We start from the raw sequence: 16,914 nt of genomic DNA, 5'->3' as shown, positions 1-16,914 counted from the left end.
ACACACACACACACCCCACTCTGGGAGATGCATTTTCATTCGTCTCATTTTGGATGTCCCACAGATGACCTCAAACAGCTAATTACAAGTATAATTTCAGGTCAAGTATATCTGAATGCACATCCATAGCCCGAAGCCTCCCCAACAGATGACTGGGGAGGGGTCTAAGCCTGCTGTACTTTCTCCACCAACCTACAATCAGCTGAGTAGTAGAGGTGGAAGGACAGGAGCAGAGGATGCTTCATGCTCTAAGGCAGTGATGGCAAACCTTTTAGAGACCGAGTGCCCAAACTGCGACCCAAAACCCACTTATTTATCGCAAAGTGCCACCACGGCAATTTAACCTGAATACTGAGGTTTTACTTTAGAAAAAACAACCCATACATTAACTTAAGATGATCCAAACAAAGTAAGGAAAGCAATCCCAAATGCTTTTATTTACTTAAAATTATTTGGCAGAGAATTCAACACTTTAATGATGGTCTGGGCCTGGCTGGGGCGATGGCAAACGTGCCCACAAAGAGGGCTCTGAGTGCCACTTCTGGCACCGTGCCATAGGTTCGCCACCACTGCTCTAAGACTTCCCCCCAATATGACTGCAGTCTGTGCTTGCAGCAGTACAACCACAGACCTTTGATGAGCCAGGCCAGTGGGGGAAGTTGTTCGAAGCCTTCTACCCTCATTGCTCAACTGATTAGCATCTGTACTTGAGCATATATCCTAATCAAATGAGCAAGGTGATGCTGGAAAGCTACAGGGGAGAGAGGAAGAAAATACAGAAGAGTGAGAGAGACATGCAGCAGCACAGTGATGGGGGGAAGAGGGAGTGGACCACTATCACAGCTGGTGGTGGTCTGGGGTCTTGGATCAGGATCCATACAAGATGCACCCCAGTCACAGCTTGGGAAATAAGGAAAGCATGGACATGGACAAGGAAGTGTACAGGATGTGCTTTCTGCCCCAAACTCCTGCTCTCCACCAACAATTTGTCACGGGCCCCCAATTTGTTATGTCAGAATATCTTACCCAGGTTCTTCAGAGAATATTTAGCACAGACAATGCGAAATTAAAGACTAAATATATCTCACTCCAAGATGAATAAGAACAAATGGAAAATAATGTACTTAACTGTTCCTGAATTAATGTATTTTTTCTTTTTCCCCCTTTTCTTTGGATTTATTACCTAGAAAAATAAACAGAAATATGTACATTTGCATGCATGCAGTGTAGTGAAATCTTTAAACTCAGCTTCTCAGTTATAAATTTGCTCCACTTTCAAGACATAACTCGCTTTAATTCCATGGGTGCCCAAAACAAACTATTATTTACTTCAAAAAATTGAGAGAATATTTTAAGACTATGTGCATAACTGATGAAGAATCTGGTTTACAGTGCCCCAAATAAAAATAAGAACATTTACAGCAAATATTTCCATCACTTACTTCTTGAAATTTTATGGTTTACTAATTATTCAAGCATATAGAACAGCTGAACCGAAGCATGAATTCATAGACAAGTTACCAATCAATTATAAAATTTATTGTGGGGTGATCTTGTCTAGGCTAATTGTAGCCCAGAGGTGCTGCCTTTACCCTAGGGTAGCCCAAACAACAGGGGTACCCCACTTTATAACCTAAGCCAGAGACCCACAAACCCAGACCAAGGAAGGCACTCTTGGTTCTGAACCATAGAGCTAGCAAAAGCCTTGCAAAAGGGTCTCCATTTTCAGGTGACATAAAAGGCAGCCCTCAGAGGGAAAAAACCTCCAGTCTTCCCCCCCCCCGCACCCCAGGAGAGGTATGCATATGAAACAATGGGTTCCACCAGGTAGGTATCTACATTTCTACAGGCTATTCAGTTGCCACCTGGTATATAGTACTTTCTATCTCCAGAACTTCTTTTGTGTGACCTCATGCCTATGTAAGAGTCCTTTGTCTCCAAGCCTCTTTCCTGCCCCATCCCGCAGGATACCGAGATAAACCAATCATACATTGAAATGTCTAGTGATCCTTCCTGACACTAATCAGAGATTCATCTCCCACCTTTTGTCTATACTTGGGAACCTTTTCAAACTACCCCGACTGGACCATTAATGGTCAGAAAATGCATTCAACTAGCCACCCAGCACCTGGCTGATTTAATCAAGGCCATTGTTAAGCCTGCCCCTGCCCCTCTGGAATGTCACTGGTTACATCCAGGTCTGACTCCTCCTAATACCACACCCCCTGAGACCCAGGATTGGCCCAGGTAATCTTTTGTCCTCGCCTAAGACAGACCCCTCAAGACCTCCAATTGGTCAGCATTGTTTTCCAAAATCTATCTGTCCACACACACACCCCCACTCTCTCTCTTTCTCTGCCCCCCTCATAGCGCATAATGCTAGCCGTTGGCACTATTTCTTTCAAGGACTTCTGCATGTCTGGACAGGTAATATTACCCAGTAACTGACCCCTCTATTCACTATCAGTCACCTCTGCTTTCTTAGTTCTGTATTGCTTGCTCTTTTGAATGTTTAGTTGTGCTTGTAGTTAGGGAAATCTTTAATAAAAACTATTTAATTTACTCTTCAAATCTGGAGTTTTCCTACTGTACCGGACTTCAGTATACAAGTGGTGTGTGATTCCTGTACTCCTCTGGCCTATCCTGTCACATAGCTAACTTCCCCAAACAACAAGGCAGGCCATTGGTGGTAACATAGGGCCTATTCATATCTGATACAATGTTAGAAATGTTGCAGAGCCTCAAAGTGGCTACAATCCCGCTACACCTATGATTAAGTTTCATAGAAACAATGACATTAGTAAATCAGGCCCAACCTAAATACACTCCTGTTGCCATTATCTTTTGTGACTGCAGTCCACAGAAATAGATTTAGAGATCTGGACATTTATAATAGTCACAGAATCACAATGGTAGGTAAGGGCAGGAAGAAGCAAACTACCAACTTCAATGCTGATACATTTGTATCTGAGGGAGTCACTGGAGGAAGCTCTATGACTTTATCCAGAACAGGTTTAAATTATATACTCAGAGACTTAATTTTACTATAAGGACTACTTGACCCATCAATCTATTTAATTCTGAACATATCCCCAGAATGGAGATTTTTTTCAACAAACCTGGGACAACCCTCTGGTTTGAAGAAAAATCTGAAAAGAAAAAGGGAGGGGGGTGCTAAAACCACACCCAATGGAGAATGCCAACTGAGATCTCACAAAACATCATGAGATCAAAACTGGCACTGAGGAGCTATCGACCAGCCCCGCCAAAACAAAAGGCTTTCAGCCTGGAAAGGCAATGAAAACAGTGACCAGATTGCACAGAATATAAAGCCTCATAGGCTACTGTCATCATTTGAATTCTAAGACATGCAACATGAATGAATGCATTGGTTTACCTCATACACATTAAACTGTGATTGTCCTCTGGACAGCTCTCTATAACTTGTTGTGAATTCACCAATAAAATCATGACTACAAATGGGGAAAAAGAGATTCAGATTAGTAGATGCATGTTGTGTATAGATCCAGTTGATCAGCCTTGTTGGCTCATTCACTTGCTCATCTTCTATCATTGTATATGCCATTAAATGTCAACAATGCCCTTCAGTTCTCTACACAGGACAAATAAGACAAACCCTATACCAAAGGATAAATGGACACAAATCTGACATCAGGAATCACAAGACTGAGAAACCTGTAGAACACTTCAACCTTCCGGGACATTCAATGGGTGACCTCAAAGTAGCGGTTTTATTACAAAGGAACTTCACAAACAGAATGGAAAGGAAAACTGCTGAATAACAAGTTATTACAACACTTGGAACAGAAACCTACCCAGGACTCAAAAGGGATATTGGTTTTTTATCTCATTATATATGCTAACTCATTCAGTCCTCACATATGTATTCTCAACAAGATGGATTATAAATCCTCTACATTTTAATGTATATTAGTGTATTTCTTTTTCAGAATAGTATATTAGAATACTGAATGTATGCAAGGGATATTAGGATGTCTGCTGACATAACAGCATTTTTTGGAGGGGGAGGTAGGGTTAAGTGCCCTCCACACCTGGCAAGAGAGAATGAAGATTCCCAGACACTTCCCACAATTAGTAAATACACCTTTAGACAATTATCTGCTAGTTTGACAGATTTATTGCTTTACAACTATCATGATCTGGGCTGTGCCATTAGAGGCCTACTAGGCCCTGGGAGCCTGGCTAGCAGTAGGTGAGGCTGCGCCTACAACTCCCAGAAGCCCCTGAGAGGTTTTGGAGCCAAAACTGACCAATAGGAAAAGAGGAGGGCTTGGAATAAAAGATCTGGAGCAGCAGGAAAAGCTGTTCTTCTTCCCAGAGGGCAGAGCCAGAAGGAAGGCTGCTGCAGGAAGAGACCCTCATCCTGAGGGAAGGGTGAGTAGTCTAGTGCCACTTGGAATAGTGAGCTAGGGACAGTATATATTTAGACGCGTTAGGACATTTGATTTCTTTTCTTTTCACCCACTTAGTTATATTTCTGCACCTTGTTGTTTGACCTCCTATACAAACTATTTTCACTGTTCACTCTGCCTGGTCCTCACACCTATTATTCGGCAAAAAGGAGGTCTAAAGGTCTTGGGAGGGTGCTCTGGGCCTTCTCAAGGGAGCCTGGAACCAGAGTGGTAGCAGCGTCAGGTGACACCCCACCTGAGCCGTGATAACAACTTCTGACCTTATAACCTTAACTTGTTATTTAGTGTCACTCTGCATATCTTGAACATCATCATGTTACATGTTCATTTGATGTTCATTCTCTGGCTATAAGTTTAAACCTTGACTGCCGTTCTAATGTATTTGATCAAGTGTGCGTGCACACAAAAGCTCATACCTTGAATAAATCTTTGTTGGTCTTAAAGGTGCCAGTGGACTCTAACATGTTGTGTATGTTAAGGTGGAAAGAGAAGATTATCTGATAGTTCCCAAGAAACCATGCAGAGATATTTGCCTTGTATGGAGTAGAAGGCAGAAGGCTTTGCTATTTAATCATAATCTCCAACCGTTGGTCTTACAGGCCATCACTGGTACATTTAGGAGGTGCCAAGTCATGTACACCCCCTCTACAGCCTCAAATCGATTTGACAAAGATAGTTCATAAAACCTATGTGGCTGGAAAATGAACTTAATTCAAAATTGTCCAGTCTGTCTGATCATGTTTTTATCCCTCTTCCTGATCCATCTAAACACAGATAATGGAAACTACCAAATATGGCAGAAAGCCCATAGCTAAAACTCATACCATCTTAAAGATATCACTTTCCTGTATGATAAAATATTTAACATGACTACTTCTTGTGGACTTAACACTAAATCAGACCCTCTGATATAGTCAGTGCTATAACAGCTTTCCTGATACAGAGTTATGACATTCATATAATTGCAACAGTAACTTTTGGTTAGATCTATTTGGGGGGCTTATTAAAAGATTGAAAGGAACTAGCACCCCTTGCTTCTGGAGCTGATTGCACGTTTAGCTTGGGATAGTGTAAGATGGTAACATGAATCGGTTGAGCTAACCATACACATAGACAGAAGATAAATATGTCAGAGGCTAAAATAAAGATCCTTTGGTTCACTTCCATGGCTGCAGGGAGAAAAACTCATGGAGGAAAATCCACACTGGATTAAAAACCAAACAAATATTAATTATCCTAAGACACTCCAAACTTACAAAGCCTTCATGACAAACGTAGCCAATGAAGTCAAAATATTTTAAATATTTAGGAGGCAAATACTTTGTTATAGACTCTTGGGACTTAAAAGGATTTAGTCATAAAATCCTTTTCAGTATTGCTAAATAGTGATGCACGATAAGATAATTACCTTCCATCTCTATCCCAGTCATATACCTCTACCTTAATTGTTCTGTAAAGGAAAAACAAACAGAAAAGCTATTCACAAATAAATAAGAAAAACCTTGACAACAGAAATAAATTGTATTCAGATAGTCAAAGGTAATGCATTTTTATTAAGGACCTAGTGTGAAATGTACTGTTTCACACCTAATGATTAAATAGGAAGTTCACAGCCATTTTTCTCTTTGCTCAAAAGCAAGCAATAAAGTTGATGGTTTGGATCCTATGAAAAATCTCTACTGATGGAAGGGAATCTTTTCAGCAGAATGGGATGTCCCTGCCTCTGCCTACAGCATAAAATGCCCCCTGAAACAGACAGGGCCCACAGGAATAGGGGGAGGTGGAGGTCAGCTGCTGGAAGGGGCAATCAGAGAAAAGTGTTTCCCTCTCTTCACCAACAGAAACTTCTGTTGGATCTAACCCAATGAGAATGTATAGTTAAGGAAGAAGTATAGTAGAAAATAGGGTTGTACGTACCTGCAATTTTTGCTCATCAAAGTCTTCTGTGCAGGCATACATTGGGACTGTGTATGCAAAGGCCAGCTGCAGAAAAGCTTTCCAAAGCTTTCTAGTAGACTAGGAGTGCCCCGCCTCCTTCTGGTGATTTCCCACCAAAACCATCACATGACCAAAGGGAAGGGCACTACTCTTTCAGTTCTCTCCATGCTGCTGCTGGAGACCCTACTAAGGTTCACAGCAGGTTAAGAGGGAGGGACATGTGCCTGCACAGAAGACTGCTTGACGAATAACAGTTGCAGGTAAGTGCAACCCTGTTTTCATCATCAGACTTCTGTGCAGTCCTCACTGACTGAAGGAGGTGGGTGTGAAGCTCTCATAGGAGCAGGACTGCCTTTCCAACAGCTGAACGAAGTTTGAGTCCAGTGGTTTCTTCTATTGCTTCAGACCAACACAACTACTCACCTGAATCTACCCAACAGTTGTTTAGCATCCCATATTGATGCTGCTTTATAAAGGAGCTGCTTTATAAAGGAGCAAGGAGGTCTCTACAAGTGTCCTAATCAGGGGTCATTTCCTGCAGGAGCGCACAGGAGTGGAGCTCCGGCAGTAAAGAGTCCAGGGGGCGAGCACATGCAACAAGCCCCACCCCCTGCTCCCAGCAGCTCTCAGTCAGAGCAAGAAGCAGCCAGGTAACTTGCAGAGCCCCCCCCCCCAGCCCAAAACAGTCCAGTGGCACTTTTAAGACCTAGTTTTATTCAGGTACAAGCTCTCCCTCCTCTGGGAGGACAGATCTGCACGTATGTCCCCACCCCTCAATAGCTAGCAATCCAAAACAGTCCCGTGGAGCCTAAGCGGTGGGTGTTGCCTTCTGACACACTTCTGGTGATGTCAGCGTGTGTGGAATATGCAAATAAGTTATGCTAATGAGTTATGCTAATGAGCTCCTGCACCTCTTTTTCTACGAAATGACCCCTGGTCCTAATTGAAATACATGCAGGAACGTGGTGAAGAAAAACAGCACTCTGTTGGAGAAAGCCATAATATGTAAACATTGAACAGTCATGCACTCAGGACAGAATGTGACAGCCTTTAACAATCCACAAGGACAGGTTGTGCAAGGTTGTTGACCAGTCCTTCTGGGAGTTTGATAAAACCCAAACAAAGTAGTGTTGGGTCACTAGCAGACCAAAACACAAGAAAAGTATAAGGAGTGCACAGATGTTTGGTGTCAGAAAGAAGCGTAAGGACAGCATTGTCAGTCATGGGGACTAAGAGATAATCCCTGATAGAGAATCCTAGCCAGGGTATCAGATACCCTAACAATGTGAAACTTCATGAATGGAGAGAGCATAGGTTAGAACCCACAATGTCCTCATTCCACAGTTGGAAGTGCTGCATACTTTAAAAAAAAGTTATAAATGCACCAAGGCAATACAAAAAATCTACAAGGTGTTATACCTCTGCTTAGAAATCCAGTAAGGAAGAGGAAAAATTAGAGCATCTGAGTCCCAACCAGTGTTCAAAACACAATTGACAGCATAAGAAGCAAGGTCCAAACCCTGTTACAAGGTCAGTAGAGACTCTTTTCTACTTAGAGGTGTAAGATATAGTAGAAAAGGAATGCCACTTGACACTCAGAAAAATTTGAGACTACTGCCACAGTGCAGGAAAGGAGCTTATCAGAACTGCCAAAATTGTCAGCAGCAGTGAGATTAAGCAGATTTGTGCCATAATAATGAAAGCAGTGAAGCAGCCCCAATGGACAGCAGGCACCAGAAATGAACCACGTGCAGCTTGCAGAGCAATATGCAAAGCAAAATGGCCAGAGGAAAAACATAAAAACAGATTACGTTGCCAAGGTATTAGAAGGGCACTAACTTCCAGAGGCTCAGAGTCAAATTGAATACTATAAGAAAAATGCAGTGCTGAGACCACCAGAATGATACACATTAGCTTTCTCTTGGAAAGAAACAAAACAAATCTTGGCATGCCTTGAAGGGTGAAATATACCCCAAAAACCAAATTCTGTCATGGTATCACATACATGTATGTAAAAATCCACCCACAGCTCTTGGGGAATTTAGGTGGGAGTGGATGGAGACAGAGTGGTTGAATGGTGCCATCGATAGTTATTATCCATCACAAATGGATTTTATTTAATTGGGTTTTAATAATTATATTTTAAATATTGTATTATGTATTTATTCCTCTGTTGTAACTAAGGATGTGCATCCGATTCGGACAAAAGTGGCATTCGGGGGTCATTCGGCCGGCCAAATCACATTCGGCCAAATTTGGCCTAATGACCCCCGAATTGGGCCGATTTTTTTTTTTTGCACATCCCTAGTTGTAACCCACCCTGAGCCTGTGTGTCGTGGAGGGTGGGCTAGAACCCAAATAAATAAAAATGCCAGAAATCTCTACTGTAGAAGTTTAAAAAACTAACAATATTAGCAAAATAAGGATCGACTAAAGACTGAGAAAGGTAAAGGGAACCTCAGTCAATAGGATAAAAAGGGTTGCCCTGAAAAGGATCAACTATCCACAGAGCAAGAAAAACAATATAGCTACTTAACATGAGCTACCCTAATCACCATGCATTTCACAGAACAGCCAAAGCATAATTCCAAATGAAGGGGAATGTTGGGATTCTGCTATGGTCAGCTTCCACCCCCAACAGCACTTTCTGGTGGAAGGGCAGAGACGTCTATGAATAAGGTAGCCAAACAAAAGTTTAAAGACTATAATACACATAGTTAGATGACCTGGACCTAAATGTAGGCCTCTTCAGGTGCCCATCTTAACACATACGAAACATTCAGAACAGCACCCTTTTTCTGTCACAGGGAGAATATTGAAGTGACTAGTCTAATTAATTAGAAGACTGATGACATCCCTTCAGAGGAGAGGTGGGGAAGATCTTGGGCTCACAAAGTGACATAGATGTGAAAAAAATAGTAGGAAACCTGCGAGTGGTTGTAGCACTTTGGGAACAGAGGAACATCATACCTGGAGTCCACAGGGTCTTGAAATCAGCACCGCAGCCACTATTTCCGTGTGCAGGTACTTTCATTCATCAAACTGGAAGGTATGGTTCACGTTACCTACCTCCTATGTGTTACACAGGAGAAGAGTTCTGATGCTACAATACACCTCCTTCTTCCCCTTTCTGCTCCAGCCAGCCTCCTCCCACTTCCTCTTCCTCCCTATTTATAGCCACAGCTTCCCACCTGGCCCTTGAACTGAGCTCTGCCCTCATCTTCTTTTCCCTTCTCTCTACAGCCACTCCCTGACTTAACACACCTGGGCCCAGAGAGCCATTGTTCTCCCTCCAGGATTATTCACTGTCTCCATACTTTCTGAGCTTCTCTAGGGCAGACTGCCATCAGGAAGGGCCAGTCAGAGCCAAGGTGCATCCTGATAGCTGCCCCTATCTTCCTGTATGTAGGTCTTGAGGAAATACTATTTCACTATGTCTGAGGAAGTGTGCTTGCACACGAAAGCTTATCCTTTGAATAAAACTTTGTTGATCTTAAAGGTGCCACTGGACTCAAACTTTGTTCTGCTGCTTCAGACCAACACGGCTATCCACTTGAAGATATCTGAAGAAGTTGGACTGACAAAAGCTTATTTTAAAATAAATGTTAGTGTTACTGGCCTATTGTTTTATTATACACAGAGGCAAACTGTCATTGGAGATGCTGAATGGCCTCAATTTATAACATTTTGGTCAATACTCTTCATGCTCCAGGTTGAGGTTAAGGGCCATATTGATATGCTGATTAGCATCTTAAAGGGAAAGTGCATCAGAAAAATCCCACTTCCCACCCAAGGTAACAGTTTATAGCATTCACACTCCCCAATGGCTGAATTAGAGATGAAGTGCTATTTACCCTGCAGACTATCAACAACAACAGAGATGACCAGTGGATTCAAGCATATATTTGCTGAATTATTGCAGTAGGGGTTGTAACCAGCTGATTTTAATGAGAGTTTGCATATCAAAGATGGGCATGAAACTTATCTGTTCCCCATCTTACTCTCCAATAGGGACTCCAAGTGGCTTATAACATTTTACACTTTTCAATTTCATCCTCATCAGAATCCTGCAAGACAGGTCAAGTCAAGAGAATGCAACGGGACCAAGGTCACAAGCAAGTTTTGCAGGCAGAATGTCATTTGAAGCTGGGTCTCCCAGTTCCTAGGCCAACACTCTAATCCAGAGGTGTCAAACTCATTTGTTATGAGGGCTGGATCTGTTGGGCTGGGCCATGTGCTGAATAGTCCATGGGGGAGGAAGGCTTGGCCACTGAGTCATGTGCTCTGTGGCAGGACTAGGCCCCTGATGTGTGGAAGAAACTGCCAAAGAATGCCCCTCATGGGGCAAAGAACAGCTGCCACATGGGGAGGCATGAATAAGGTGGCGGAGTTGGCTGCCAGCAGGCCCCAACAGAGGATCGTCTGCACCCTCCCATGTGCAAACGCTGATCCCTGTGGCCATCCTGGACGGCATCCCCGGAGATGCAGGTCAAGTGGAGAGGTATGAATGTGACTGCAGTGACTCCCAACTTACCAGTGAGGCTGTCCCTGAAGTGGTTCTGTTTGCCTGCTGCAGATGAGGTTGTTCTGCCATGCTGAAGCTACAATCGGAGTGACTCCACCCCCACCCCAAGCAGCCTCCTGTTCCCTCCCTTGCACCAGTTGCTCACAGGTCACATAAGAGCCCTGGATGGGCCAGTTCTGGGGCCGGGGCCTTATGTTTGACACCCATGCTCTAATCACTATAGCACACTGGTGTCACACAGGAATGACTCCAGAGACGGTCTAAACCCAGCTGAAATAAGAACTCTATCCCAGAAGCAGCAGTGAGATTAAGGAAAACTGTGAAGAGTCACTGCCACTCCCTGGTAGAAAGAAGTGTAGGCATACATGAAACCAATGGGAAAATACTTACAAAAGGACTGGACTCAGAGATGTAGGTTTATCATCGATATTGAAAAGCAGAAGCAGCCAAGGAGCCCCAAACCATCATTGATGGTTCCATAGGCTACCACGTAACTGAGAAGAGGGACAAACTACTCAGGCTTCCCTCCAAAAAGCATTATTGGTGATCAGTTCCAAGTTCCCCATAGAGATGGCAAGAGTAAGCCTTGCCTCTGCTTGAAAAAACACCTGTGCTGAAAACCCCTTAGGATTAAGTATCAATGCTGAGTGACTATGGCTGCAGACAGACTGGCAAGTCAGTGCAATTTGGGTGCACCCATAATTACTCTGTTGCACTTTGTGATGGGGATTTTCGGACAGACTCCCACCCTGATCCAGCCGCACCACGCGCTTCTTCCGTGATTCCATCAATTAGAAGATCATTTGCTGTCCATGTCTCTTGGAACAAAAGAATATCATAACTCTGATGGAAGAACGTATAAGCTAGACTTCTAAATCAGGCCCAGCCTGCTATGTTCCAAGATATAATTTCCAAGGAATTTACTTCCCTGAATTTGTGCTGGTTTAGAAACCATCACGCTTTAAGTGCTTTGATACTGGGATGATTTGAGGTAATGCTCTCGACATTACTTATGATTTCTTCAACCATCATACATAATTCGGGATTGTCTGGTGGAACAATCAAGTTGGAATGTGAGCTCCCTTTGTTGATTATTATGTCAGTCTAATTTAACTATCAGGCCCCTCAACATCATCCTCTTCTGTGGTTGATTCAGATTAGTGCTGCATGTCGACCACAGAGCACACGGTCTGGTCCTTGTTTAAAAAACCCCCACAACTTTGACCTTAAAAAAAAATATTATTGGGTGCATATATGCACACATGTGCATATGCTCTACCATTTTAAAAAACAGAACAGCGAAACTGGAATAAAGGTTCAAACTTCCAAACCAGGTTGAACACACACTGGAAACGTGGGATAAATGCACAGGGATCTGTTAGCACTGGAATTCAGCTAGTGTCTATTTACTCTGTCTCCAACCCATCTTACAATGGGATGAGTACAACTGGGGAATGGCTGCCAGATGTGGCTCTGTGAACCAGCCGGTTTAATCCATTAGGGAAAAACAACTATATCAGGCCAAACTTCCCGTCTGACTGCAGCCTATGTCAGAATTTAGAACCAGGCATTAGCAAGAGGGCTTGAGCTGAGATCAACACCGGGATCCAGGGGTTAGCCTTGCAGTGGCTCTCCTCATTCCTTCAGGGCTGGGGACAAGAGTGGCCAGTGGGGAACAGCTATCCAGAAAGCACCCACTAAATTGTGGAGTGCCCCAAGCAACAGTCTATCTGTTGCTGGATGGCCAGTCAGACTCTAGTCCGGGAGATCTAGACCTGGAGTTGAAAGCCTTGGCTGGTTGGCTTAGACTGAGTCAACTGGATCTGACAAAGACAGAGGTCCTGTGCCTAAGTCAGAGTGGGCCAAGGTTAGGGATCCCTCTCCCGACCTTCGATGGGGCGCCTTTGGTGCCAGTGCCAGAGGTTAGGAGCTTGGGAGTGCTCCTGGATGTCTCCTTAACGATGGGGGCCCAGGTAGCAGCCGCTGCAAAGTCTGCCTTTTACCACCTACGGCTGATTAGGCAGTTGGTTCCCTTCCTTGAACGCAATGACCTGGCAACAGTGATCCGTGCAATGGTCACCTCGAGATTGGATTAATGCAATGCTCTCTACATGGGGCGCCCTTGTGCAGAATGCAGTGGTGAGGCTGTTGTTGTGTCTTCCTGTCCAGGAACATCACTGCCAACCTGATGACTAACAGCCTGGATTAGGGGTCGGAAACCATTCAAATTTTGAGAAAATGCCGCCATCCTGCACTATGTTTATGCTCTGAGTAGTAATGGTTTTATATATTGGGATTTTAACTTATTTTGTTCTTAGTATATTGTGGAGTTTTAATGTATGCATCTATTTGTATGTATGTGTATGTATTGTAAGCCGCCCTGAGCTTGCCTTGGCGGGGAAGGCGGGATAAAAATTTAATAAAATAGATAAGACAGCTTTTTTGGGGGTAGAGGAAAATGAAGGAGAAGACGGAAGGTTGAAGACAGAAGGAAAGAGCTGAGCAGAAAAAACTGAAGAGGCAAAGAAGGTAAGGTTATCAACCAGAGCGATGAAGATTGTCTGATCTGCGTGGCGGTTAGAAGCGAAATGGTGGGATGTCCACGCCCCAGCACTGTGAACATGCACTGGGGGAGTTGCTGTACATGACACAGGGGAAGGGCACGAAAACTTCTTCTCTGCTGAGCTTGTGAGTTTACCGATCGGGGTCAGTGCAGGCACCTTAATTCCATCAGTGTGATGCACAGAGACCACAACAAGGATTCCTTTAGTCAGGCAGCCTGTAGCCAAAATTTTAGAAAGGAGCCAGTTTGAGGCTCTGTTAAGCAACACCTCCCAGTTTCTCCCTTCAGAGCTGACACAGCCAAAGAGGGGAATGTCCCTTTATTCAGGCTGGTACACAGCCAAATCCTTTGAAAAGAGCCAGTGAATCTAAGGCTCTGTCAGACCACACCTCATCAAAGACAGGAAAAGTGCCTTTATTCAGGCTAATGTGTGGTCAAAGCCTTTGAAAAAGAGCCCTTTTGAATCCAGCTCTATCCAATCATGCCCTCAGGGTAAATTAGTGACAGAGCTGGCAGCTCTGCTGTGTGATTCCCCCAGGCAGATAAAGCACAGAGAACGAGCATTAATCAACATAGTTTTAAAGCCAGTCAGCACAATACTGAGAAGGCCCCTTTTGAGCCATAATGACGAAGGAGAAAGCCAGAAACTTTTCTTCTTTAAAGGTAGTTTGCTCCTCACTAAAATGAGTATTGATGAAAAAACTAATCAAAACAAGAGAACAGCAATGGGGATCCTCTCTTTGCAGTGGCAAAAAGAGAACTGAGGAAGTAATGTTCCTCCTTCTGGTCTTGTGATGGTTTTGGTGGGAAAGCATGAAAGAGAGGAGGGGCTAGACTTCCTCAGAAGTAGAAAGAAAGCTAGAACGCTTTGGGAATCTTTTCCACGGCTGGCCTGTGCACACACAGTCCCAGTATGTGCCTGCACAGAAGCCATGATAGTGCATGTAAAAGTATTGGGTAAAAAAAACCATTAATCAAGTTGTCATCACTAGCAGCTGCATCAAGTGCAGAATATTTTCATTTCTTCCTCTACTTGTAAAATACATTTCTGTGAATGCAGGGCCATTTATCCAAACTAACAATTTCTCTCTCCACAGGTGACTGATAGGCAGATATAACAAAAAGACAAGAGTACAGCTGCTAGCATACTCAATAACTATGAGAATGACTTCAGTAAAACACTAAATGGGATTTAAACAAAAACACTGTATTTGTTTTGCAGACAGAAGCATTTTTTTGCAAGCAGAAACAAATTATTTGCCATTGCGAAATCTTCAGTCAGTCCCTAGAATAAATAGTAGCTACCACGGATGGAAAAAATGCCATTCACTGCTATACAAACCTGCTTGATTACAGGTGAGAATTAATATGTTTTTTTTAAAAATGTGAGTAAAGTCTTATATTGTGGTGGCAGATTCACAGATCTCTTCAGAAAAGGTTGCTGTCTGTTCTAGTTCTGAGCTGAATTGATTGTGATGTGATGAAAGGCAGCTTTCTCGAAGGAATGCTTCAGTGAATTAGTCATCACCACTAGCAAAAATCTTTTGACACTGCTTTGATTCTCTGCCCAGGCCTAAATCAGATGAGAGCATCAGCTTGTCTGACTAGATTTCATAAAACATCATTTTCAATTCCGTAAGTTACTGCATAAGGAAGCTCAGGTGTCTCAGGTACAAACAGTGGTCCAATCTGCATTCATATGTCCCACCATTGTGCCAATGATCTCACATTGTCTCACAAATTTCTGTCTGCATTTCATGCCACGTCCACTCTCCTATTGTTTCATCTCAACATCGGCTGTCTGCATCATTTTATTGCCATTTAGTGGTGACTCCAAGGTCACTATGGCATCTGACCACCTTATTTGAATGTGGTTTTAAGGTGGTACAACTGCTCCTTCCCCACCATCAAGCAGTTGTGAGCAAAAAGCAGACAACTGGAGCTGAATTCTCTCTATGAATTCTCATAGTAATGAAACAATTCTTATCCTTGCCTGGATCATAATATTGATCCACAAACCACATAAGATGCCAAGTCAGATTCCAGCAGCATGCATAAAATAATTTTACTTTGAGAAGGTAGAACTGGGGGATATTAATGAAAGGTGGAACCAAATCATGCTAGCTTCAATAGGACATACATTTTAAGCAGATCTTCATTAGAATCCACGCAGCCCAACTTCTCATTTGCCAGGCCAAATAATGAAACATTGCAATTATCCTGAAGATTCTGTAATAACTGGACTTACAACATGTATTTAGCATAATCTATAAACACCTTGACCTATAAAAGAGTGTTATAATTAAACTTTTACTATATTTTACAAAAAAAGTTTTCCACTCACTATGAAAAAAGGAGGAGGAGAGAGCAGCCATTAGGCTGGCTAGAACACAAGAATTCTATTCATTGTGCCAATTCTTCTGCTTAGTTCTGAGTGCTTTGGTTTGGTAAGATACAGCCTGTTCAATATGCTCTGAACATTTTGTCTTCCATTAACTGGCTTATGGTGTGGCCTGCAGCTTCCCATCCAAGCCGGCAACAAGGGAAGAGGGAGAAGATCAGCTGAAGAAGATATGGTACGTAGTAGCAATGTCAATAAGCACCCTGGTGAGTGTAATTATATGTAGAACAGCAGAACTGAGCATGAAATAGACAAGACTGGGAATATGGTTTCACTTGATGCTCACACAATAAATTGTTCCTTATGGGATGGGGAAAATGACCAGTACATGCTGCTAAATACTTCTTAGGCCGATATTACCCCATGAATTCTATGCTATGTTAAAGTATACAGGAAATGCTTTCTTGCAGAAAGAATGGTCATCAGTGTTTGCTTTTCAGTGATGCAGAAAAGTAACTGCTTTATTAGTGCATTAGTAGCAGTGATTCCTTGTGTCCGGAAACTCTGCTTTCTATCTGTCAATCACTTGTGGAAGGAGTAGGACCTTTTAGTATATTGAAAATACTACTACTTTTTGTACCTCCTGACATAAACATTCATCTAAATGAATAATAAAGATGTTAACATAAACTTTAAAGTTTGAACTGTTACTATGCCTGCCAAAAGGATTACACTAAATCAAAGGATCACAAATCTTACAAAAGTTTGCTTATATGATTTCAGGGTAACAGAGTCATACTTGCACAAAATTTCAGTCTTTACCTTACCTGTCATAATCTCCATTACAAAGTGCTCTGACAGATATTTTAAATGCCTGCCAAACTGGATTCAATGTATTCTTTACAACTTCTGTCTTGTGGCAGATCGTAAAACTAAACCAAAAACAAAAAAAATCAACACATTTTGTAAAAATTATTTAAGTGGAGAATGCTGTGCTCTCTATTTAAAATATTACTACAATAATTATAAACAACAATAGTATAGCAATAACAAAATAAGATCAACAGCAAAATCAAAAGAGCTCTCAAAGGGA

The 16,914-nt window shown here is 42.6% G+C and overlaps 1 protein-coding gene across 1 annotated transcript in view; it reads right to left on the bottom strand.

Moving 5' to 3' along the window:
- Positions 1 to 16,914, bottom strand: part of CPNE8 (copine VIII) — a 149,320-nt gene that overhangs the window by 37,737 nt on the left and 94,669 nt on the right. Inside the window, exons 9-12 of the mRNA XM_015413714.1 lie at positions 16,649 to 16,753; positions 5,863 to 5,904; positions 3,398 to 3,473; positions 1,130 to 1,183 (exon numbers count right to left, since the gene is read on the bottom strand). Coding sequence (XP_015269200.1) covers positions 1,130 to 1,183; positions 3,398 to 3,473; positions 5,863 to 5,904; positions 16,649 to 16,753 — 277 coding nt within the window. The remainder of the gene's footprint in view (positions 1 to 1,129; positions 1,184 to 3,397; positions 3,474 to 5,862; positions 5,905 to 16,648; positions 16,754 to 16,914) is intronic.

This window comes from Gekko japonicus, unplaced genomic scaffold (genome assembly GCF_001447785.1).
Source record: "Gekko japonicus isolate JY-2015 unplaced genomic scaffold, Gekko_japonicus_V1.1 scaffold572, whole genome shotgun sequence".
In the NCBI taxonomy this organism is placed as follows: domain Eukaryota; kingdom Metazoa; phylum Chordata; class Lepidosauria; order Squamata; family Gekkonidae; genus Gekko; species Gekko japonicus.
Note: the sequence above shows the minus strand (reverse complement) of the source record. Positions and strands in the feature narration are given on the sequence as shown.